The sequence below is a fragment of the Lissotriton helveticus genome, chromosome 5_1, assembly GCF_964261635.1.
Source record: "Lissotriton helveticus chromosome 5_1, aLisHel1.1, whole genome shotgun sequence".
Classification (NCBI taxonomy): Eukaryota; Metazoa; Chordata; class Amphibia; order Caudata; family Salamandridae; genus Lissotriton; species Lissotriton helveticus.
This window is the reverse complement of record NC_136065.1, coordinates 710,597,069-710,622,860: the sequence shown is the minus strand read 5'-3', so window position 1 is coordinate 710,622,860 and position 25,792 is coordinate 710,597,069. Positions and strand designations below refer to the sequence as shown.

The following is a 25,792-nucleotide window of genomic DNA, read 5'->3' as shown; positions in this document are numbered from 1 at the left end:
ATTGATTGGCTGAAACGCGTCGACTGTAAAGAGACAACAGATATATAAAAAACACTTTTGATTAATTTAAATAATTTGTTGAGGAACTAAAAAAACATTTGGTTGAAATAAGTTTTACCTATTTGTTTTCCTCACATTATTCTGTTTGATCTCGATAGGAATGTCCGGTTTATTCTTTCATTGTGACATCCTAGTTTGGAAATGAAGGGCTTCTATTGTATATATGTAAAAATTATTTGTATATACAACTGTGTGTGAATTGAAAACAAAAAATATTTTAAAATCTCTTTACTTTGATAAAATAAAAAATAAAAAATCAATCAGTAATAGTCTAAGGCGTGGTTGTGGTTCATGACGAGACAGGAGATTGTAAAAGGTAAACATAGATAAAGTGTGGTCATAGTGATATAAACACTGAATAGGGAATATTTTAGTTTTATTCCTTATTTCAATTTAGAATTTATACCTAGAACCAAGGTACCAGTTTCATATTTATTTAGTACTAGGGTACGGTGGCAGACAGTGTCGAAGGCCGCGGAGAGGTCCAGGAGGATGAGGGCTGCTGTTTCTCCGTTGTCGAGCAGGGCTCGGATGTCATCGGTAGCTGCGATCAGGGCGGTCTCGGTGCTGTGGTTGGCCCGGAAGCCGGACTGCGAGAGGTCGAGGGAACCATTCATCTCGAGGAAGGCGGCCAGCTGCTTGTTGACGGTCTTCCCGATGACTTTTGTCGGAAACGGGAGCAGCGAGATGGGGCGGTAGGTCTTGAGGTCGGTGGGGTCGGCTGATGGTTTCTTAAGTAGAGCGCTGAGTTCGGCATGCTTCCAGCTCTCCGGGAAGGTAGCGGTGTCGAAGGAGGTGTTGACGATGTCCCGCAGGTGGGGTGCGATGACAGCGTCGGCCTTGTTGAAGACGTGGTGAGGGCAGGGGTCGGTCCGAGATCCGGAGTGGATGGAGTTCATCGTGCGGATGGTGTCTTCGGTGCTGATCGGGGTCCATGCGCGGAGGGTGGTGGTGGGGGGCGGTGGTTCGGTTGTGGCGTGCGTCGGTTGAGTGCTGAAGCTGTTGTGTATGTCCGCGATCTTGTTGTGGAAGTAGGAGGCGAGGGAGTTGCAGAGGTCTTGTGAAGGGGTGATGTCGTTGTTTCCGGCGTTGCGGTGGGAGAGCTCTTTCACGATGTTGAAGAGTTTCTTGATGTTGTGTGCGTTGTTGTCCAGTCGTTCCTTGAATGCGGTTTTCTTGGTGGTGTGGATCAGTTGGTGGTGTTTTCGGGTGGCGAGCTTGAGGGCAGTCATGTTGTCCGGTGTTGGGTCTCTGCGCCAGGTTTTCTCTAACCACAACTCATAGGCACAGCCTGCGACCATGACCAGTGAGTACTGGGTACAGTGCATGGGCTTCCTCCATTTCTTGCGAGGAGAACCTTTGCTACTGTGTCCACTAAGAATAGACATTTTTTATGTCCAGCATGCCCTGCCACAGTATATGGTCTCTGCCTACGTGCTAGTCTCAGATCCAATGCCATATTCTTTACTTAACACTGACCGTTGACCATGTTCCATGATTGTATCATTCTCCATTGTACCCAACAGAGAAGGAGATAGCGAAACACTTTTTGAGTTCTCCCTTTCAAGAAATTTTCTTTGAGATTTTAAATTGAAAACATAATTGCTGGGAAGCCTTATAACATTTCTCCATTTCACCAATGTGGGTATAACTTTCCATGATAAAATAAGAGAAACCCTCTCCTTTTCTTTTTGTACGTTTTGTTATGATTTAAAATATGGGCAAAAGTTATAATCAACTCCAGAAAAGGTTTTTTTCCACATGCACTATCGGCATGTACCTGCACTGCCCTTGGCTAGGCATTACAATTGGTAAAAAGTCATTTGGTAAGTTCTGAGGACCTGCCAAACTTCTGGGTGAGATCCAAGTGTTTGACTGGCCACACGTATCTCCCTAACTGCTTCAAAGTTCATGCATACAGTCACTGGCCTTGAATTACACCGAGCGCTTATTGGAAGATTTTGTGCAGATATCATAGAATTCAAAGGCATAGTTAGGAGAATTCTCAATGCATCGAAACCCCAGTCTGGAGGAGTGTCTGGATTAGAAAGAGTATAGGAGAGAGAAAAAAGCTGGGGGAAAGAGCGAAAGAGAGAGAGAAAACAAAGGCAGCATGAAACATGTTGCATACTTTCCTATGAGGTCATCTAAATCTCAGTAAAAATGTTAGCAATATGTGCAGATATGCCAGTTTTAACCTTCCACTCACCCATTTTTGCACAAATCACAATGGCTATGGTATTACTAAGGCACCTACTACCAGGTCTTACCTGTTCGTATTTGGCCGGCGAACCAGTCAGTAAGTAATAATGTACATGAACCAAGCACAAAGCCTATTTGATCACATTCTTCCAGTGTACTTTTTACAGAGGTAGTAATTAAAAACTCAAAAAATATACAGCACATATTCACTTTGTGCATTGAAGTTTTGCGCTGTTGGGCGGCTATTACTAATTAAATAGCAGTGTGGTTTTGGACAACATGTGCTTCAAAATATGAGGACTGAGTCCAACCATATAATCAGAATATGTTGGTCCAATTCCTGATTAGCACAGTGTGCCATCTGGACCCCTAAACCTGACAGGGTACTGGATGGTGCCCACAACCTCAGAACATGGCCATACCAATTCCCACAAGGAAGCTGTGGAAACAGATCTACCCTTTCGTTGTTTTCTTAGGCATGCACAAAGGGTGACACTAGGAATACACGAATTGGCATTGCAAAAATGTATTGAAGCAATTTGATCTTTGTGTAAAATACGTGAGCTGCAATTATTAGTAGAAGGAAACAAAGCATTGTTACCAGCTTTACAATTATGGTGAGGAAGATGAACCATTTTAATTATTGCTGTGATTATATGAATATATAAATATATATCATAATGGTAACCATACCTAACACTAACTATACTACAGAGAACATAATGGGAAGTGTGAGCTGCCACATCTCTTGGAGCAAGTTAACTCCCATTTACCTGTGTGTGATGTATCAGGAAGCCAGTCTGGTGTACAAAAGGCCGCCGTCCTTTGCAGGATAGTGCTGGAAGTCAGCAGGGCTGGTAATCAGTCACAGGCGAACGTACAGGATAATCCATGGAAGTGCTCCTCTGGCAAGCTGAGCTCAGAGTCAGTTTATACAATAATAACTGGTTCTGTTCATACTGTTTCATAGGTCTTTTGCTAGTGTTTTTGTTTGTCTTTCCGATTCATAGCTGTCTCCAGACGTACAACCAATACAAGAGCAGCATGCTCAGTGTGCTTTATCCTCGAACAGAATGTACAGTGTCCTGATAAACTGCTTATGAAAAAATGTGCATGCAAGCAGAACACTTTCTGAGTGCATTATCATGTATGCGCAAAGCATGTAAAAAGTCACTATCTAAAAAGATGTCAAGTTTAAACATGAACCGGTAAAATGGAAAGATTTCTTGAATAGGCGCTGTTGAATCTCACAACACTAACTCTTTGTCCCGCAGAGAAGCTAACACTTCAAAGTAAGCTTAAAAGCATATCCTAAAATTAAACTTATTATAAGTATAAGCCTAAAATTATAAAAACAGATAATGTACTTTAATAATAAGGCAAAATGAAAGGCAAATTGCTTTAAAAATGCCAATTAAGAAAGATGTAATTAGTAAAAGCATAAAAGCAATATAAAAAATAAAAGATGGCGAATAAAAATTCTGAAGACTCCAGTAATGTTTCACATGACTCAAGAGTCATTAGGAACCATGATGGAACCTGGTTCCGCAGACGATGTTTCCGTTGTGGCCCGGACCCCAATTTCCAACGAACATACATGGTCATATCCAGTCCACTTAGCAGCCGCTAATGGTGTGCCAGCCAGTAGTGTAGCCACAGAGGAGGCAGGGTTTAAGTATCCAGGAGCCAAAGCATCCAAGAAAGGCTCATATTATGCATTTTGTAGCAACTGCAATTGCATAGGAAAACACTGAAAATGAATCCTGAGCGGACACATCAGCAGATCTATATCCATTGATTGAAGATATGAAAGCATATATCAAAGCACACTCAAAAGTGCACTGTAGACAGTGGAATGGAATGCAGGCTAAACAAAATCTAACCAAACAGGTCAAAAGGTCAAAGATCAGTTGTCATTTTGGGCCAGATGTAGGTAATCCCAGATTACCAATTCTTAAATACCGAATCATACCAATTCAATATTTAAGAACTGGCAATCGGATGTAGGTATTTTTACCGATTTGATTACCGAATCGGCATGATTCGGTAATTACCGAATCGGTATGATTCGGTAATTACCGAATCGGTATTTACTGATTCGGTAATTGCCATTGATTCCTACGGGCCTTGAGGCCCATAGGAATCAATGTCAATTACCGAACCGGTAAATACTGATTCGGTAAAATTACCGAATTGACAAGGGGGACAGGGTGTCACTTTGACACCCTGTTGCACCCCTGATTCTGGCTTGTGTGCCATGTGACACACATACATGCCCTTAGGGCATGTATGCGTGCCACATGGCACAGGTGTGCATGCACAGATGTGCATGTACACAGGAATTCGTCATTTACCACCAACCAAATACTATTTGGTGGTAAATAACGAATTCCTAAGGGCCTGTGACACGGTTTTCAGTGCCACCTACATCTGGATTTACAGAATCGGTAAATTTACCGATTCGGTATTTTACCAAAACGGTAAATATACCGAATCTGTAAATTTACCGATTCTGTAAAATATAGGCCCCCTACATATCAAAAAGCAAATACCGGTCGGTAACGGCCGAAATCGGCCGTTACCGACCGGTATTTGCCTTCCTACATCCGGCCCTTAGTGCTTGTAGAAAAGACGTGCCAAAGCACTGCATCAAACTTTCATGACACAGCAGCATGTGTGGTAATTCTATCACCATTTGGCCATGAGGAGGAACATTCATTGCAGAGCAGCAAAAATAGGACCACAATTCTAACAATCAGGAAAAGTACCAGTGGTTGCCTCTAAAAACACTGGAAACCCAGAAGTGTATGAAAGATGGAATCACTCCGAAGACAGCTTAGAACGTGCTAACAAAGCCAGAACCATTCGCTTTAAAAAAATGTACTACTCCCTCAGTATTAGACACATTAAATAAGCAGTGCACAAATTCCCAAAATGTTGAGGGAGGTTAGTGCATAGTAGCAATTGCATTTAGAGGAAGACATTGCAATTTGGGGATCAAACACCTCTCTAGCAGATGTTAAAGAAACCCCCGTCTGGAATAAGAAGGCTTTTAGTCTGCTCAACTTAGAAAAGTTCACGTTAAAAATAGCTATTGAAGGCCAAACTGTCACTTTTCTGAATGTACGTGCAGGTCAAAATAACACGTTATTACAGCAGGTCATAACCCTGGAAACGCTCACTACAAAGGGTACTCCCGGTTTGATCCCAAAGCAACCTTTAGTCATTCAGCATTAAATAACTTCCATTTGAAAGCAAACTGAATGCAGGTCAAATCAAAGCAGCTGGGTCATTTTTTAGATAGCATGCTAAGTTGGCCACAGATGCATTACAAATGCTGTGAAGCGTGACCTTCTTGAAAAAAGAGAATGGCCAAATGAAGTTTAGCATTAATTTCCACTGAGAAATACTTCAGTTTGAATATTCTTTGTGGTTCCTGGTACTCAAGAATCACCCCTACCTCGCACTCCTTTCTATTTTCCTTAAATGATTGATCCACTTGAGTTTGTCATATTCATCAACTTTTATTTTCAATTATTGTCATTATTTTCAATGATCATGATTTCTGTCTTTTGTATTATTTTCATACAATATTTTATGCATTTTTTGGTTCCCAATGCATTTCAAGCATAAAGCCCTTCTTCAGGGGATCCCTTCTCTGAAACAGTTAATATACGAGGATTTAATTATCTGGTATACAATCATTCATTTTATGATTTCATACACATTATTTTCACTGAATTTTACGAAATTTTTGAAAAGACCACAAGCCATATATCAAGATACATTTGTTACATGCAACATTTGCCTTATATCCACTTTTGAGTGAAGTGATGTGTGGTGCGTAACCTTATAACCCTGTTCGTCTATGAACGTGATGGCCGAAAATGTTAGGACTGACCTTTGCACGATCGTCAAGAGTTCTCAAAAAGTGTTGAAATCCAAAATCACGATCTAAAAAATCAATGTATGGCCGTCAAAGTTTACGAGTGAAACTCTACGTTAATCTATATAACACGGTCAAAATGACGCCAAAGTAGCGTTTTACCTGCAGTAGTCAATACTCGTGCGTTCTCGTCTTTTCGGTGGTCTACGAGTCTGTCGCGTTTGTTTGCGAGTTCCGATCAGATGACCGGAACCCGCATCATATTGGATGTCGAGAGTATAAACAGTGACGGAGGACATGTAGTCCTAGTCAGGTGGACTAAAAATAAGTGTAGGACTCGTTACACAAGTCAACAGTGTTCATTCTAAAAGTCGTGTTTGGTCGTGATTTTGTAAAGCCAATCGGGTTCTACGTGTAGATGGCTGTGGGAATGTTCGAGTGAATTTGGTGAACAATGTTATGTGTTGAATCATATCTAACTTGTAGGCAATCAAAAAATACAACTTTAAATGCAGTTTGCAAAAAGTGAAGAAATAAAAACTAAAATTCATGCTGCACATTCCATCCTGATCCAAGGTAATATTTACATCAAACTTAACCCTCTTTAGTTAAAAAAATGATTTATAAGAAGCAATTCAGATCTAATTTTTCATTGAGTCCAAGTGGGTTCATTGTGTTGAGAAAATTTATCCAATAAGTTTCTCTCCTTAAAAGGTGGCTGTTGTTGTCTCTTCCCGGCAAAATTGGCACAATTTCCAAGATACAGAATCGAAGTTGACTCACGTTATGATTCGCTTCGTTGAAATGTACAGCAATTGGTGATTTTTGATTGTTTAATCAAATATTACTTTTATGTTCGATTATTCTGGTTTTTAATTTGCGTTGGGTTTTACCCACATATGACATCCCGCATGGGCATCTTAACATATAAATTAAATTGTTCGAATCACATGTGCCTGTCACTTTCAACTTGATAGGTGTTCCTTTTGTGGGGTGATTGATGATATTACTTTTTATTATTGCTGAGCAATTTCCACAATTGTGGCAAGGTAAAGTGCCTTTGTAGGTCATTATCGTTTGATTGGAAGTTTGTTTGATTAGTTCTTTGACATTTTTTGTTGTTTCATAAGCAAAGATGGGAGTTTTTTTGAAAATGCCTTTAAAGTCATCCTCAAGGGTTAAAAGTGACCAGTGATTTTTGATGCTTCTTTTGATTTCTCCACTTCTTGTGGAGTATTTTGACACAAATACCATTCTCTGTTCATCCTCTTTCGCTTTTTGTGTGAGTAAATGTCTCCTTTGAAGTTTATCTGCTCTTTCCGCAGCTGATTCCAAGATGGTGTCAGGATATCCTCGTTTTTTAAATGTATCCAATGTTTCCCTTTTGTGTTTCTGGTACAATTCTTCAGTTGATGCTATTCTTTTTATTCTCAGCAATTGAGAAAATGGTAGATGGTGTTTAAGTGAATTTTGATGGAAACTCTTGTAGTGTAGTAGGTTATTTCTGTCGGTTGGTTTTGAAAATACGCTAGTAGTGATCTTTCCCTCGTTATTGTTTATCAGTACATCCAGAAATGCTAGTTCATTTTTGTTGATGATGAAAGTAAACTGGATCCTTTCATTCACCTGGTTCAAATTCTTTAGAGCTTGTTCTAAACTGTTTTGATTTCCTTTCCATAAGACGAAAATATCGTCGATATATCTCTTGTAGATGATGAGATTCTCCTGCCATTGTTCATTATTGAGTATATGGTCAATCTCAAACCTGTACATGAAGGTATTTGCGTAGCAAGGGGCTGCGCAATTGCCCATGGATGTACCAGAGGCCTGTATGCAAAACATCGTTCAAAACAGCAGCACGTACATAAAGGACACAACTCATTTCTTAAATATACTTGAAGATGAAAAAGACAAATTCACCAGAGACATGCTTATGGCAAGTATAGATGTAAAGTCGCTATATACTTCCATACCCCACGACCTGGGTATATCCGCGGTAGAAAGTTTTTTAGTCAATGAGGATAAACCTGAAACATTGAAAGTGTTCATAATGGAGCTATTACATGTCACGCTGTATCACAGCTACTTTAAGTGGAAAGACAAATTTTACATACAGGCCTCTGGTACATCCATGGACAATTGCGCAGCCCCTTGCTACGCAAATACCTTCATGTACAGGTTTGAGATTGACCATATACTCAATAATGAACAATGGCAGGAGAATCTCATCATCTACAAGAGATATATCGACGATATTTTCGTCTTATGGAAAGGTAATCAAAACAGTTTAGAACAAGCTCTAAAGAATTTGAACCAGGTGAATGAAAGGATCCAGTTTACTTTCATCATCAACAAAAATGAACTAGCATTTCTGGATGTACTGATAAACAATAACGAGGGAAAGATCACTACTAGCGTATTTTCAAAACCAACCGACAGAAATAACCTACTACACTACAAGAGTTTCCATCAAAATTCACTTAAACACCATCTACCATTTTCTCAATTGCTGAGAATAAAAAGAATAGCATCAACTGAAGAATTGTACCAGAAACACAAAAGGGAAACATTGGATAAATTTAAAAAACGAGGATATCCTGACACCATCTTGGAATCAGCTGCGGAAAGAGCAGATAAACTTCAAAGGAGACATTTACTCACACAAAAAGCGAAAGAGGATTAACAGAGAATGGTATTTGTGTCAAAATACTCCACAAGAAGTGGAGAAATCAAAAGAAGCATCAAAAATCACTGGTCACTTTTAACCCTTGAGGATGACTTTAAAGGCATTTTCAAAAAAACTCCCATCTTTGCTTATGAAAGAACAAAAAATGTCAAAGAACTAATCAAACAAACTTCCAATCAAACGATAATGACCTACAAAGGCACTTTACCTTGCCACAATTGTGGAAATTGCTCAGCAATAATAAAAAGTAATATCATCAATCACCCCACAAAAGGAACACCTATCAAGTTGAAAGTGACAGGCACATGTGATTCGAACAATTTAATTTATATGTTAAGATGCCCATGCGGGATGTCATATGTGGGTAAAACCCAACGCAAATTAAAAACCAGAATAATCGAACATAAAAGTAATATTCGATTAAACAATCAAAAATCACCAATTGCTGTACATTTCAACGAAGCGAATCATATTGTGAGTCAACTTCGATTTTGTATCTTGGAAATGTTGCCAATTTTGCCGGGAAGAGACAACAACAGCCACCTTTTAAGGAGAGAAACTTATTGGATACATTTTCTCAACACAATGAACCCACTTGGACTCAATGAAAAATTAGATCTGAATTGCTTCTTATAAATCAGTTTTTTAACTAAAGAGGGTTAAGTTTGATGTAAATATTACCTTGGATCAGGATGGAATGTGCTGCATGAATTTTAGTTTTTATTTCTTCACTTTTTGCAAACTGCATTTAAAGTTGTATTTTTTGATTGCCTACAAGTTAGATATGATTCAACACATAACATTGTTCACCAAATTCACTCGAACATTCCCACAGCCATCTACACGTAGAACCCGATTGGCTTTACAAAATCACGACCAAACACGACTTTTAGAATGAACACTGTTGACTTGTGTAACGAGTCCTACACTTATTTTTAGTCCACCTGACTAGGACTACATGTCCTCCGTCACTGTTTATACTCTCGACATCCAATATGATGCGGGTTCCGGTCATCTGATCGGAACTCGCAAACAAATGCGACAGACTCGTAGACCACCGAAAAGACGAGAACGCACGAGTATTGACTACTGCAGGTAAAACGCTACTTTGGCGTCATTTTGACCGTGTTATATAGATTAACGTAGAGTTTCACTCGTAAACTTTGACGGCCATACATTGATTTTTTAGATCGTGATTTTGGATTTCAACACTTTTTGAGAACTCTTGACGATCGTGCAAAGGTCAGTCCTAACATTTTCGGCCATCACATTCTTAGACGAACAGGGTTATAAGGTTACGCGCCACACATCACTTCACTCAAAAGTGGATATAAGGCAAATGTTGCATGTAACAAATGTATCTTGATATATGGCTTGTGGTCTTTTCAAAAATTTCGTAAAATTCGGTGAAAATAATGTGTATGAAATCATAACATGAATGATTGTATACCAGATAATTAAATCATCGTATATTAACTGTTTCAGAGAAGGAAGCCCCTGAAGAAGTGCTTTATGCTTGAAATGCATTGGGAACCAAAAAAATGCATAAAATATTGTATGAAAATAATACAAAAGACAGAAATCATGATCATTGAAAATAATGACAATAATTGAAAATAAAAGTTGATGAATATGACGAACTCAAGTGGATCAATCATTTAAGGAAAATAGAAAGGAGTGCGAGGTAGGGGTGATTCTTGAGTACCAGGAACCACAAAGAATATTCATATTGGATGTACCCTAACAGCTCAGTGGGGTAACCTACCTACGCACCACTGACTCTGAGGAAAATTCTACATACATCATTTACACCCAACAACTTGAGTGCGGAATCACGTTCCAATTGGTTTCTAATCAAATACTTCAGTTTCCCACTTCTACATCTGAAATTAAAAGGCAGAATTCATATACCTACAGCCAACCACGGAGCCAACCACGGAGCACAGGCTTCCCGGCACTGAGCACGGAGAACATGCCGCAGACCTCCCCTCCAGCTCCATGAGCAAAGCCTTCAGTATAATCTCCAAGGAGAAGCAGAGGAAAACAACCAAGCGAGGATATCCTGTCTTCAGCCGGTACGTCATGTATACCAGCTTCTTAATCGAGATCTGCAAGGGGGGCATCCTGGAGAATGGAGCCTGCAGCGCCGCCTAAAATGGTGGCTGACACTGACTCTGGTTCCCGCTCCGAGTGCTGTGGCCCTCAGTCACTAGGGGAGCCCAGCAATATCCACCAAGGCAGCGGATGCAGAGGCACTGCGTTGTGGACCCCCCCCCCGATCCTCTCACCGGCTGCCCTTGTAGCTCCGTTGCTGGAGCACGACTCGTGGTGACGCCCGACACCACAGCATCACGCTCTGAGTCAGGATCCCCTCCAGCTAGAGAGGACCTTCAGGGGCATGATAGTCCCCAGCGGTGAGTGGATCCCCGATTGTGAAGAGAGGTGTGGGCTCCCTAAGCTAAGCTTGCCACGGTCATTGTAAGCACCCATTAGACCGGCGCCTGACCTTAAGAAGGCGGCGGTCAAGCGCCATCTCAGAGTTATAGGGGAGCCCCTACCCGTAGTCCCGTTTTCGTCAAGCTGCCGCTGCCATGGCACCCTCTCCATGATTTGGGAGTCGCGAGACCACCAGACATTAGCCTGTGGGACAAATTTGTGTTTTAATTGAATCGTAGGTGTTTCTGGACTAAAGACATTCAGTCACCCAAGACCACCACCCTTGAGTGCAACACCACCTGAACACTTGGCTGAACAATGGCAAGAATGTCCTGCTCTGTATATTTTGTAATATATAATTGTCCAAGCCTAATCGCTGTTAAAATATAATTCTGAGTGAATTTGCAATTTGTATATATATTTATCTTTAATCACTAGTACATGTAGTAGACCTTTGTATTTACTACCATTCCTATGTGATTTTAGAGTTTATATGTGTGTATCTCTTCCTTGAGTGACTCTACAACTTGTACATTTGCAATTTCTTCCTCCTTTCACTCCACTTGTGTATATAACTCCAACCACTAGTATATGTAGTAGACCTTTGTACTTACTACCATTCCTATGTGGTTTTAGAGTTTATATGTTTGTATCTCTTCCTTGAGTGACTCTACAACTTGTACATTTGCAATTATTTCCCCAGTTCGCTCCACTTGTATATTTGCAAAGTTTTTAATGTTTTTTTTGTTTATATCTCTTATGTACCTCATATAATCCAAAGTCCGTATGTAAAGCAACTGGTTCTTTTGTAAAGCGCTCTGACACCTTCGGGTAATGTTCACGCTATATAAAAATGCAATAAATAAACATAAATAAATAGGAAAATGGTACATATCCGACCGATAGTGAGTTTAAGATTGTTTGTTCTATTTAACTTGTCATTTGGGGGTTAGTATAGCTTATTGTGGTAGAGTAAGCAGTCACTGGCCTGGATAATACATACACTGAGCCACCAGAAACACAACACATGGCCCTTATCATGTAAAAACCGTCACAGTATGGAGCATGGGGCATGGGGTAGAGACTGGCCTCAGTAGCAAATCTGAGGTGAAAAATGCCACCCCACCTTCTCTTTTTGTTTGCGTGTTTTTTTCAAATGTGCCTTTTTTGTGAAATGGTAGTTAACATTCTACTTAACAACACACCTGTCTTTTAACGGGTTTAATATAACATGCTACTCTATTTCATTTCGCTTTATAAGTATACAACTGTATTTTATTTTGTTTCTTAAACAGTGCAGTATACCAATCTCCAGATGAACAGCTGGATACCAATATTCTTGAGAAGATACATTAAACTGTACAATAGCATTTACTTCCCAATAGCCAACAATATATCCAAGTAAAAAGCAATATGTTTCCAATATATTTTTTGTGCTACATGCAGGTCATTGTTTTGTTTGGTCTTTCGCAAAATGCCCACTAGTGTTCAGTGCAGGACCTTAACCAACAGAAGTTCATGCTAAAGCAATATATTAAAACAGACACAACACAATCGGGTGCTGGTAATTGTTAGGTCCCGGGAATTAAGTCAATGCAACAATCAAAGTTCCTATGTGGGGGCAACACACTGGCCTGTGTCTTGTCAAACACATCTCCATACTCAGCAAATGGAAGAGGAATACCCCTGTTCTCTCCACCCACACCTACTGCACACATCAAAGGAGATACCCAATCTGTAGCCTCCTAATAACAATGCTGTAAACAATAATCTGAGTCCAATGTGACTGTCCGTCTCACCTAATCTATTCTTGGGTTATGAAGCTTTAACCAAGGCATACCAAGTATCACCCCAAAAGAGGGGGCATCAATGAGATAAAAACTGACAGTCTCTGAATGACCATTGTCACCTATCATCAGGAGAGGCTCGGTTTGTTTAGTGATCAACACAGAGAATAACTCAGTATCATCAATCGCTCTGACTAGTTCAGGCAGTTCTTTAGTTACACAAGGAACATTCAATTTCTCAACTAAATGAATATCCATGAAGTTCCCGGTGGCCTCGGAACATAGTAACACCGAAAGGGTAGTTCTCTTTCTGTTAGTAAGTACCAAGTTAACAAAAATAGTAAAATGATGTGGTACCCTTAGGACAGATCCTACAATATCATAAGGATTAACATGACCACTGTCTTCAGGGCATAGTGACAATAAATCCTGTTGCAAAAAAGCCACTGACTTCTTCAGGGAGAAACTGGAGGGTTTTACTGGATATTCTTTAGCATAATGTCCATTCTTCCCACAATACAAACAGAAATTGTGATCCAACCTACTTTCCTTCTCTTGTCAAAGGACCTCAAACCCCGCCTATCTGCATAGGTTCCGGCAGAGATTTTGACCCTACTTCATCTTTCATATCCCCTATCACAATCATCATACGTGGTGTTTGCAATTGATTTTTCTCCCCTTATGTTTCAGACAAACAATGGTTTACTTTTACCACCAGATCCATATACTCCACACAATCCTCCGGCCGATTTACCACCTGGGATACCACATCCTTAAACTCTTCACAGAGGCCTTGATAGAACAGTGAAGTCCTTTTTTCGATAGGCCAATGCGTTTCAGATACAAGAAGGTTTAAGGTTGAGATAGAGACTAACAAGTCCTGTTTCTCTTGTCGCAATTTCAGCAACTCTGCATCGCTGGCCTGCATAAACGCATGTTTTGCAAACAAGCGATACATTTGCTCCTTAAAAGCCGGGAAATTGTAAAGGACAGGGTCATTGTTGTTTCCCAATAGGACAGACCAAGTTGAGGCCGTGCCTGCCAAATAAGAGATAACAAACGCAACCTTTGCTGAATCGTCAGGGAAGCCTGAAAATGTACACATGAAATGCAAATGACATTGGTTCATAAACATGCCAAACTCGTTACAGTCTCCAGAAAACCTTTCTGGTACTGCCAAAGGGACTGGCACTGGAGTAGTGACTGTAATAGGTACAGGTGGACTGCCACGAACCCCAGCACTGGCAGTCCGATCAAACTGGAAGGTTGCTGGCTGCACTTTGGGCCCTTGTGTTTTAGGTACCATCCCCGGACCCCGCCCCTACGGGTGTTCCCTGTTTTTGAAGATATTTAATTCCTGATGAAGACCTATATTTTCTTGCCGTAGCTTCCTGACCTCGGTCTGGAGATCGGAAAGCGATATCATTTTTTTAATAACTTTATTTATAGTATTTTTGCAGAAGAACACAGTACAGGCTTCTCGTTTTAAACAGTACAATTAGGATGTAGACAATCTGGATAGTACTTGGGTGTACAGGAGTCATAAACATCAGTCAAGAACAGATTAACAAAAACAGGTAACTGCCATCACTAGTAAGCAGGATCTCCATGAAAAGGTATACATCTGTCACGCCTCAACACATCCAATGTCGATGAAGGTATGAGAACACAAGGAAGGAACGGGTTAGCTCATCATCATAAGCACTTATACGGATATATAGTACATGGAAAGTAGCAACATATGGCAGGTCAATTCGCTAGGACATAAATCGACAACATGCGTTCAATTTGCAGGTCATATCCATTTGCAGGCAGTTGAGGCAGCCTCTACATCTCTTCCCAGTCTGAATCATGCAAGGTACTTTGACTAACTGGATCAACTAACCTAGGTATCTGTTGTGTAGGAGGCCCCATATATCGTGGGGCCTGGATGCCGTAGGCATCAATTCCCAGTACGTGCCGAGCTGTGTGTGTCCGTATGTAACATCAGATAGCCAGGCTGAAAACGTTGGCAGGATCCTACGACCCCATCTAAGAGCCACTTGTCGCCTGGCATATAACAGGAGCAACGCATGTAGTTTGCGCTTTGTGGGTTCTGTGTTGGTGATCAAGCCTAGAAGACCAATATGTGGTGTTGGGACATCTGATCTGTCGACTATCTGATTAATAGCATCAAATATTGCAGTCCAGTAATTAGATAGGAAAGGGCAATCCCAAGCCACATGTATGAACGTGGCATCTTCCTTGCCACATCTCCAGCAGTTAGCATTGTCCCTCAAACCCATTCTCTGTAGGCTGACAGGGGTGCGGTAATATCTATGCAGGAATTTAAAATGTATGAGGCGTAGTTTGTAATTTGGTGAGAGTTCCAATAGTTGTTTACAGCAGAAGGACCACTGCATCTCATCCAATTGCGGGTGTAGTTCTCTATTCCAAAGGTGCATAGATGTTGGTGTTGTGATTGGAGATTGGTCCTGCATGATTGTGTATATACGAGTCACTAACTTTTTGGGTGAGGCCCAATTCAGTATATCTTAGAGTGCCAGCAATGTTGGGGGCTCATCTGGAAATCCCTCCCAGAGTGCACGACATGAGGACTTCAACTTGTGATAGGTGAACATGTCTCGGAACGGCACTGGCGAGTTTTCACCTCTGGGCTGTGGATCCCTGAATCTCCCATCGGGGTACACGTCAGCAAATGTGCGCAGTGGTGTGCTAGCCAGGGATAGTTCACCCCCACTCTCCGCCAAACAGGGTATCATTGGGTTCTGTTTCATTAGAACAGCTGGTGCATACAGTAATGGGAGGCGAGCTTGCCGCTGTAATTCCCGCCACAACCATCGAAATGTGTTAGCTGTATCAACGTCTGTAGTGGGTCTTGGATTTTTATGGTAATGCGCCGCACTTAAAGGCAATGGGGCCACCGAGTCTAGCTCAGCAGCCACATGTGGCTGATAGGGAGTCGGGTACGGCCAGAAATGTAAGAATTAGGCCTGTGCGCTCAGTGCATATAAATGCATGTCTGGAGCACTCAACCCTCCTTGCCTCAGCGGTAGGGTCAACAAGGCCCATGAGTAACCCTGGGCGTAGTGGGCGTAGTGGGGCTCCGCGGAGCTACGCGGAATGGGGGAGAAGCTACGCCCACTCCCGCACTCCGCGTAGCCCCACTACGCACCTCCCTCCCGCCCTCCCCTAGATACATTATTGAGGCAACTACCGTGAATAAAACAATTTTAAAGCACTTACCTTGTCCGGGGCTCGTCCGGGGCTCCCTCTTTGAATAGCGTCCTTTCCTGGATACCAATGCGCATGCGCAGGCGGCCGCGCATGCGCATTTCTCCCGAGAAATGCGCATGCGCGGGCGACCGCTACGCTGTCTACGCAAAATGCGTAGAAGGCAACACTACGCCTACTCCGTGGGCGTAGCCGATTCGGACGCCCAGGGTTACCCATGAGACTCTGGCTTGAGTGCCGGCCCACACCAAGGATAAGAGATGAGAACGCAGGCAAGCAAAGAAGTGTTTCGTAAGTGGGATCGGTATGTTGGTGAATAGATATAGGAACTTGGGCAGGATTGTCATTTTTGCCAGTGCCACCCTGCCAGCGAGAGAGAGTGGCAATTTTGACCAGGTTGCCACCTTACCCTCTAGCCAATTTACAGCCCGTCCAAAATTTAAGGACCAAATGCTCTGGAGGTTACGGCTTATCCATACCCCCAGGTATTTTACTTCCCAGCGCAGTGGGAACTCTGATTCCACCTCCCGTGTATTGTCAGTTAGGGGGAACAACACCGATTTGGTCCAGTTAATAGATACCCCTGAAAGGCCACCAAACTTTACAAACTCCCGTAATAGAGGGTTCAGATTTTCAGCTGTGTTCAGGACGTAGAGGGTGACATCATCCGTGTATAGGGAAATTAACAAACTGCGTGAACTGAAGCCTATCCCCCTGCTAGTGTGGTGCTGCCGTATACGGGCTGCGAGTGGTTCCATGGCTATGGCGAATAACAAAGCAGATAAGGGACACCCTTGTCGTGTGCCTCGAGAGATCTCGAAAGGGTCCGATATCACACCGTTAACTCTCACTCGTGCTATGGGCTTGGTGTAAAGAAGGCGAATTTGATTTAAAAATAACGTGCTGAAGCCCATACGTTGTAATATGCGAAATAAATAGGGCCACTCAAGGGAGTCAAATGCTTTTGTGGCGTCCAAAAACACCGCACCGCAGCCGCATGGACCTTGGGGTGTAGATAGTGCAACACCGAAAAAATGGTTCTTAGGTTATGGGACGTGGAACGACCAGGTATAAATCCCGATTGGTCCGGCAGGGCCACCATTGGAAGTAAAGGTTGCAGACGGTCAGCTATGATTTTCGCGAATATTTTTACATCAACATTAATGAGGGAAAGGGGCCTGTAAGAGTCTAAGGATTGGCTATCTTTGTCTGGCTTCAGCAATGTAATAATCAGGGCTTCTCTCATCGATGCAGGGAGGATCTCTAATTCTAATGATTCCGCAAAAACTTCATGTAACCTGGGTGCCAATTCCTCCACATATGTTTTATAGAACGCTGTGGTGAGCCCATCTGGGCCCGGTGCCTTATTTAATGGTAAACCCTTAATCACTTTTGCTATATCTTCAACCGACACTGGGAGGTCCATGTATTTACGGTGTACATCCCCGAACCAAACCAGTGCGATGGATTCAATGAAGTCCTCAAAATGTTCTGGAGTGGTAGTGTGCCTAGTCATGTATAAGTCAGCATAGAAATTCTTGAATTCTTGCAGAATGTCCTGCTGCCCTACAATGACATTTCCTGTGGGGCTATTGATTGTATGTATGTATTCCGTTTTTTGCGGTAGTACCAAGCAGTCTCGCCAGTGTACGGCTAGGACTATCTCCCTCACCATAGCGCCTGGCCTCTGCATGTTTACCCAGGAATTTTATTTCTCGCTGCGCCTCTTCAGCATAGTCCAGCAACTTTGCCTTTAGCTCTGCCGCTGTGCTCGGCGTGGGGTTTTCACAGAATAGTTTCTATAGGTCTTTTATTTGGCCCTCAAGTGTGTTAATGGTACCCCTGATAGACTTCAGGACTCCAGCCTGTCGCGCTATGCATTGTCCTCTTATGACCACCTTGAAGGCGTCCCACAGTACCGAGTCAGTAGACACCGATCCTGCGTTAGTATCAAAATAATCTGTGATATCCCGTCTAATTTCTTCCTTGAAGGCTTCATCAAGGAGTGCATGCGGCGGCAATCGCCAACTAAATGCCCGGGTCGGGGCATCCGGAATATTCAATTCTAAGAGGCAGGGGGCATGATCTGATAATGAGCGAGCCATACCATCTACACGTGCAGTCCAAGTGGCCACATCAGGAGTTACTAACCAAAAATCTAATCTGGACCAAGCAGCATGGTGACTAGAGATACATGTACCTTCTCGTGCAGTAGGGTGCCTCACTCTCCAAATGTCTGTTAATGCACCCTCTAGCATGATATCATGTAGAGCTTGGTTTCCGTGTAGCGGTCGTGATGCACCTCGACGGTCAATGGAATCATTCAGGACTACATTAAAGTCACCTCCCCAGATTATGGTATCACATTCCATCCCAGCAATTCGAGCCCAGACAGTTCTAAAAAATGCGGGGTCGTCTACGTTCGGACCATACACAGCTGCGAGAGTTATCAACTTGCCATTGAGCACACCATTTACGACAACATATCTACCATCTGGATCAATGTATGTGATACGTTCTCTCCAGTCCAAACCTTTACGCAACAATATTGCTACCCCTCGAGCATAATTTGAAAATATGGCAGAGTATATTGCGCCCCAGCGGTTATGCTTAAGTTTCCCTGAAGGCAGGGAGTTAATGTGTGTTTCTTGTATAAAACAAACATCTATTGCATGTCTCTGTAAATATGCGTGCATTAACCTCGCTTTTCTACCATTGTTTAGACCACGGATGTTTTTTAGTCACTTCCATGTGCAAAAAACAGATTGATCGCTTCCGTTCCCAGCCTGGCTCCCAATAACGGTGTAATGCATGACAAATTGGGCCATATAATTATCGTACTGGCATCTTACCAAACCACCAACTGCTCCCACCCACAGCAACCCCCCAATCAGGTCGTGTCTGAATCCCCCCATGAACACGCAGAACGTGGAAACTTACAAAGAATGGGAAATTTCCCGTGGGGGCGAGGTTGTAGAGGCATACTCCCCGTTTGCACAGGGTGGCCAAGCTTACGATTAATAGACCTTCCCCAACAGCGGCCTAGATCAACGTACACAGCAGCATGCAAATACAGAACGCATGTGAAAAAGCCTCATAGTGGAACAAAAAAGGAAGATATGGCATTGGCAAGAAAGCCAACTGTAATGTCTGTTACCAGCAAATTAACATTCTTTATCAATATATTCAGTGAGAATGTGGCATTTGAAGCAGTTAGATTAGCACAACCAAATCTTACACAACCCTTGACAGCAATCAGTCATTATCACTTAGACGGTGCGTCAGAGGATCGTCCCCGGCTCCTTTTCGCTTCGCAGTGGGCCCACAGACATGTTTAGCAAATTTGAGGGTCGAATAGCTCGTGCAATAGATCAGCCACAAAGGTCTCCATCTTTGGCATAGCTGTAGTCTCTGGAATCCCAAGAAGGCGTATGTTGTTTCTTCTAGAGCGTGCGTCCAGGTCATCATTCTTTGCCCGTATGACCATGAGGAGTTTGTCCATTTGTAAGAGTTGTTCCTTTGTTTCCTGCCTGAACTTGTGGAATTCGATTTGTCTGTTTTCCAGGCAGTCCAGTCTGGTTTCGTGCGTTGTGACTTGCGATTTTACCAGATCGAGTTGTGAGGTCAGGTTGTCAAGTTTTGCGTCTATACTCTTCAGGCTCGATCTCATTTCCAACATTAGGGATTTTAATTAACCTCCTTGGTCGTCCAGGTCTCCACCCTCCCCGGATGCATCTTGGCTCTGCGCGGGTGGTTTACCGCCCTTTGCGGTTGGAAACGGTATCTTGGACTGTCTGGCGTCCGATCTGCCCATTGTGCACCTGTTGCTCGTTTTGCAGACACAGCCCAGCTATCCACAGCTTTCCTGCAGCCAAATCTACAGGCAAGACAGAGTTTTAAATCACACCTTCTCGCTGTCACATCCGCTTACAGGCAGTTTCTCCATGAAGCAGCAGGCCGCAGTTGCCTAGGACTTCGCATTAGAAGATGGCCAGTGGTAGTCAGCAGCCGCTGTTACTCCATGTTAGTTTTACAAATAATGTCCTCAGCGCTTGGAGACTCCTCACAACAAGGACAGCACTATATATCCCAACCAACCCTCTATCTGTATCTACCGGTGTTGTGCGCATGACATGTTATCATGGCGACCTTAGGATTCCAGCCCCAGCCGCTCCAGGCTTCTCAACAGACAAAATGGCGGCGCTGTATAGTGCGGACTATAAAACGGTGTCTCATCAGTACTGGCAGGGAGTATCACGCCAATCCCGCAGGTTTCGAATTCATATGAGCGCTGCACCTCGTGTTCTAATATCAATGACACCTGCGTCTCTGTGACCGGCTTAGCAGTGGCTATGGGTTGGTAAATAATCAGTCATATCCCAGCAGCTCAGTCCGATAACCACAACTTCAGGTGGAACCAAGACTGCGCTCAAATGCAGTCTGTTTCAGAACCCCGACCAGTCCCAGACACCCGGTGGGGAAACGCTGTGCTTCATACACCAAATCACACTCTCGGTTTTATGGAACCCGGCTAGCGCTATGATCGAGCCTCAGGGAAAATGGCTGCCGCACTTATCTCTATTGTCCATGTCCCCGAGCTGGATTCCAGCTATGAGCTGCTCCTACAGCACGATCCGCAGATTTCCGATATCCACCCCGCGAGCGGGGAATCGCAGCTCACAGCACGCAGGGCGCGAGCCTCACGTGTCAGGTCACTGGTGACGCCTCTCAGCTCGGCCTGCACCGCCTCCGGCTCGAATGGAACTCGGAGCCCGAGGTTCGGTTCCCGCCTCCGGCACTACGTCGCAGCTCCGTTCTGCTCGATCGGTCCTGGTTATATTTCGCTCACCACTTTTCCATACTTGTTGAAAATTAGCTCGTTCGGTTCGTTGCTGTCTCCGGTTTCGTTTTACAGTGCTTGTGCTTCTTCGATTGAAGGTTTAAACAGGATTTTGGCAGGATAATGAGCTTGGCCGGCGGAGCTCGCCTAGAGAGCGGCCATTTCGCAGCCTTGCAGCCACGCCCCCGGAAAGCAATATCATTAACTCCTGCATTGATGGTCCCACCACGGCATCCCCACCTTCACGGGAGACCGGGCTCATAGTTTCCTTGGTCCATCCTTGCTCGGGCAGTGTGTCTTTTGTGGGCTTGGCTTTCTGTTCGGCCACCATGCACTGATAAACCCAACACTGCAGGAGCAAAGCAAGTCCCAGTCCACTACCCGTGCCTTAAGCTCAACTGCCCATAATATAAAAAGGCTAGAGGAGAGAAAGACACCCAGAGAAAATGGGGGAAAACAAGGGGTAAATAAGGGAAAGGAAGAACTAAGACATGGACTCTCAGTGCTGTGATTCCCCTCTCTTGGCTGGTCGGTGGATCACGGGGTAAGGCTGACAACTCTTAATAAAGAAAAAGAAAAGGAGATTCTTGGAACAAAGCAGGTACTAAACAATATAGCAGTTTCTGGCAGCATATATCATTTTCTTACCACATGTTATGAGCACTAGCCATGGAGAGGAGGCAGTCAAAAAGGAACTACATTTCCATTCCAAGCATCATCGTAATGAGTCCAACGATAGTCTCAGAAGCAATACACTGAGACTGAATAGTTTCAGAACATAATAAATCCCATCTTCTCAATGCGGGATAAAAAATCCAATATGGTAAAAAATAATGCTTTCCTATCTAAAACAAATAACAAGTGATCCCTTTCTAAACTTATGGGGCCTCATTTATGAGGCAGTGCGTCACTTTTACGCCGCCGATGCGTCACTTTTTGTGACGCATCGGCAGCGTAAAACATGCCTCCTGTTGCGCTCTATTTACAAAGTGCGTCACTTTGTAAACCCCTGCGCTACATTATACCTGCGTCAGGTATAATGTATGCAGGGGGGGCGTTTGCCAGCAAAAAGATTTGTAGAAGTGACGCAGTGAAATCTATGAGATTTCACTGCGTCACTTCGAGGACACCGTTGCGTCAAAATCCTGCGCCTGCCTCACAGCAGGCGTAAGACTGACGCAAGCCCTTTCACATGGGGCTTGCCCATGTGAAAGGAAACATTGCTGGAGTTGCGTCGCTTTTATGACACACTCCAGCAATGCGTCACTTTTGCGCTTACAGAGACGTCAGAAATACTGACGTATCTGTAACTCCTTGCGACATGATGCGTCATACATTAGCCCCTTGGGCGCGGCCGCGATTCTGCACCTGTGCGGCAGAATCGCGAGTGGGAGGGTTTATGGCGGCCCCCAGCCGTCATCAGCACACAAGCCCCGTGATGCATGACGGCTGGGGGCCGTCATCAGCATCGAAGGGGTTAAATATGACGCATCAGGTATGTCGCAAGGAGTGCGCACTGAGAAGTGACGCATCGCTGCTTTCACGCATAAATGAGGCCCCTGGCCTCTGTGTGCTGTAAAAACCGCACAAAAAACCCGAAACGAATGGCGTAGGTTGCAAACACTGCAATGTCCAAGAGTTGTCTTGCAGAGAAAAAACAGGGGAAACAAACAAAAAACAGTCGCGTACCTCTCCAGCGATAACTTAGAAACAGAACGATCACACAAGGGCGAAGCCGAAGACCTGACAGACACTCCAAGTTGAACGAAGCCTGATGCCGCAAGAATCCAAATCCAAGGAACAAGTCCAGAGGAAAGCCAGGAACAACAAAGGAGGCAGCAAGGCTTCTCCAGACGCTGTGGGAAAAGCCCTTTCGATGACACAAACCGGAAATAAAATCAAGCACAGAGGAGAAAGTCTTAGTTATTTTTATACCCGTACTCTATACGGGAATCACCACTGCCGCCACCACGCTCTCTCAGTACCCAAAAGGATAGACAGGTATCAAAAAAATTAAAAAAGGAAAGCAGAATCATGTCCCACTAACGCTCCCTATACCTGGGACCTAGCAGTAATGTGAAAGCGTGGTTATTAAAAATATTAGAAACTTCCAAAGGAAAACACAGTATATTTCTCCATCCAAACTTTGTGTACATTGCTCTTAGCACCATCTCAGTCCCTCAGCCTTCTAAAGTTGATATATTGAAAGCACCACACATTTTATTAAAACATTAGGGTCTCTGTTTTATTTTAATCCACACTAACGCGATCTTCAATCGTTGTGTACATCAAACGCTCTCCTTCCTACTTCGGCATATCTGTTCGCTTGGGTACAATAGCCTAATACATTGCCAAAGCCAATAGCTCTGGCTAAACACTTTTATGGTCCCAAAGGCGAGACCTATTGTCTATGCCAATGCTTGTTTTAGCTTGTTTGGACTATCCTACGTTCGTATTAATCTATTATGCATAAATTATTAATTTCTCCATATGATACACACTCATACATTTCTGTAATCATGTACATGTAGTATAGTAGTCTGTGGATTAAATGACAGGCGAAAATGTGAAAGCAAGATACTTTGAGAATTCTTAAATAATTACCTTCTATGCTTGAGCCACAATTGTTTTCATAGACGTCTGATGCATTTTGCACGTAGGGCGTGTCTTGAAGCGGCAGCATTTTTGCATATTGGAAATTGACAAGTTTGGTCCGAACCGGAAGCGATTCGCTTCCATTGTTTGGAAACACAATGAAACTGGCAGGGGTGATATTTCGAAGAATGACTTCCTTCTCGTGGCACTGACTGACGGCCTTAGCAATGTCTTGTAGGATGTATACCATATTTAGCAGGGTGTGTTGGTTTTCACTCTCATGTAAATACTGTAACAACGGTTTTCCATTCTCTAGAACAAAGTAATATGGAACATTCCCCAAGTGCTCTTTGCGTAGCGTCGCGATGTGATCTCTATGTTGACACTTCTTCACTATCGTTCCCATTTCTTGAAAACGTTCATACGAGTCATCTGTCGAGTTAGTTAGTAGAATATCATTCAGTGTCTGCTGGGTGGACAGGTAAAGTAAAGCATCGCCTTCCCGCGTGGAAGCATCGAAGATCAGATACGTTGATTCCTCTTCCCTTTTTATTTTCATTGTTATTCCTGAGTGACTTCTCGTGAGTTGTTTGCGGATGCAGTCCTCAACGAGGGATTGGTTGGCAAGAATGCACTGAGATCCAAGTCTAGAAATCTCCACAGGGGGTTCGTCCTCGCTGAAAAGTAATGGAACTATGGCATTCCTAACATCGATTAATGGATGATAGACCAGCAGTTCAAAGGAGTGTTTTAGGATAATCTTAAACCTTTTCTTTCTTCCTATTGTTGTTTTCTGTACACACCACTTCCATAGCTTCACTAGCAGCTGAAGACATCCATCAACAGCCCCTGAAAAACACGAATTGTACATGTTAATTTTCAAAGGCCATGTGCAGAGACCTACAACAGTTTTGTTTTGTAACACTTTAGCACTTTTAGGATAGTACAAAAACAGAGTTCCTTTTCCTGATTTTATACCTTATGTGTGGTGTGCCTAACCCCGTCGGGGTGACCACCTACGTGAAAGAGATTATGCAGTATTGTTTAGGTTACCAAATTTACAACTTGAAATATCAAACCCTTCGGTGTCATGGGGGACCATATATGAATCAAAGACTTTTTAAAATTTGTCATACATTTATTTATAAAATTTTGTTAAAAAGATCATAGTACCACAATACTGTTACATGAAAAAACAATGCAAAATATATATTCAATTAATACAAAAAATGTTTATAACACACTCACTAAAACAATTTATAGTTTAAAAACTGCTTGTGCAGCAATGTTTACCACAGACATATTTATACATCATAATAGTAGAGCAATATCTTAATAGGAACAAACTGTCGACGCGGCGTTTCGGTGCCTCTTTTATTCTTGCACCTTCTTCAGGACTCGTTCCCTGATTGGTCACATCTACAAAAACATATATCATAATGCATCTCATTAGGTCCCATCTTATAACATCGATTACACTTTCTTTGTACATCATTAATTACACCCTAATATTTGGTAACCTATACAGTGACTTTTGCAAAAACTCACTAAAGATTTCCATCAACATTATTCACTGTCTATTGTCATTTCTTATAGACAGATTAACTAATGGGCGGGATAATAGCAGAGGAGTGTGTTTCCTTAAATAAACACTGGTGACTGACTCAGTTTTCTTTACTCTCCTGGACAGTCCTATCCCAAACCCCTTTCTCAGATCTTTTCATTGTGTCTGCATAATAGTTTCTCCTGGGTCCATTTGTTATGACCCCGGGGATTGGTTAAGGTTTCTTTTACTTAACTGTATATTTCCGCCCATATCTGTTTCTCAACTTACCCAGGTAATATTCCCTGGATCTTTTTTCTCTATTCTTATGAGTCCGTTTAACATCTGCTCATATTTTTCATTCCCTTTGTTTATATGAAATTTCTGTTTTTGGGACGAGAAAAAAGAGAAAAAACCGCATGTTTTGGTTTTTACTTGCATGCTCTGTTATATTAAATATGGGTTTTTGGTTCTGCCCCTGGTTTATTACCTTACCACTCGATATTCTCGGTCTTTCCTCAGA

At 42.8% G+C, this 25,792-nt stretch overlaps 1 protein-coding gene across 2 annotated transcripts in view; it reads right to left on the bottom strand.

The window, feature by feature from the left end:
• Window positions 1-25,792, bottom strand: part of LOC144754857 (uncharacterized) — a 1,464,081-nt gene that overhangs the window by 910,633 nt on the left and 527,656 nt on the right. For both annotated transcript variants that reach the window (XM_078643119.1, XM_078643120.1), the window contains exon 9: window positions 23,736-24,575. In XM_078643119.1, the coding sequence (XP_078499245.1) occupies window positions 23,736-24,575 (840 nt within the window). The remainder of the gene's footprint in view (window positions 1-23,735; window positions 24,576-25,792) is intronic.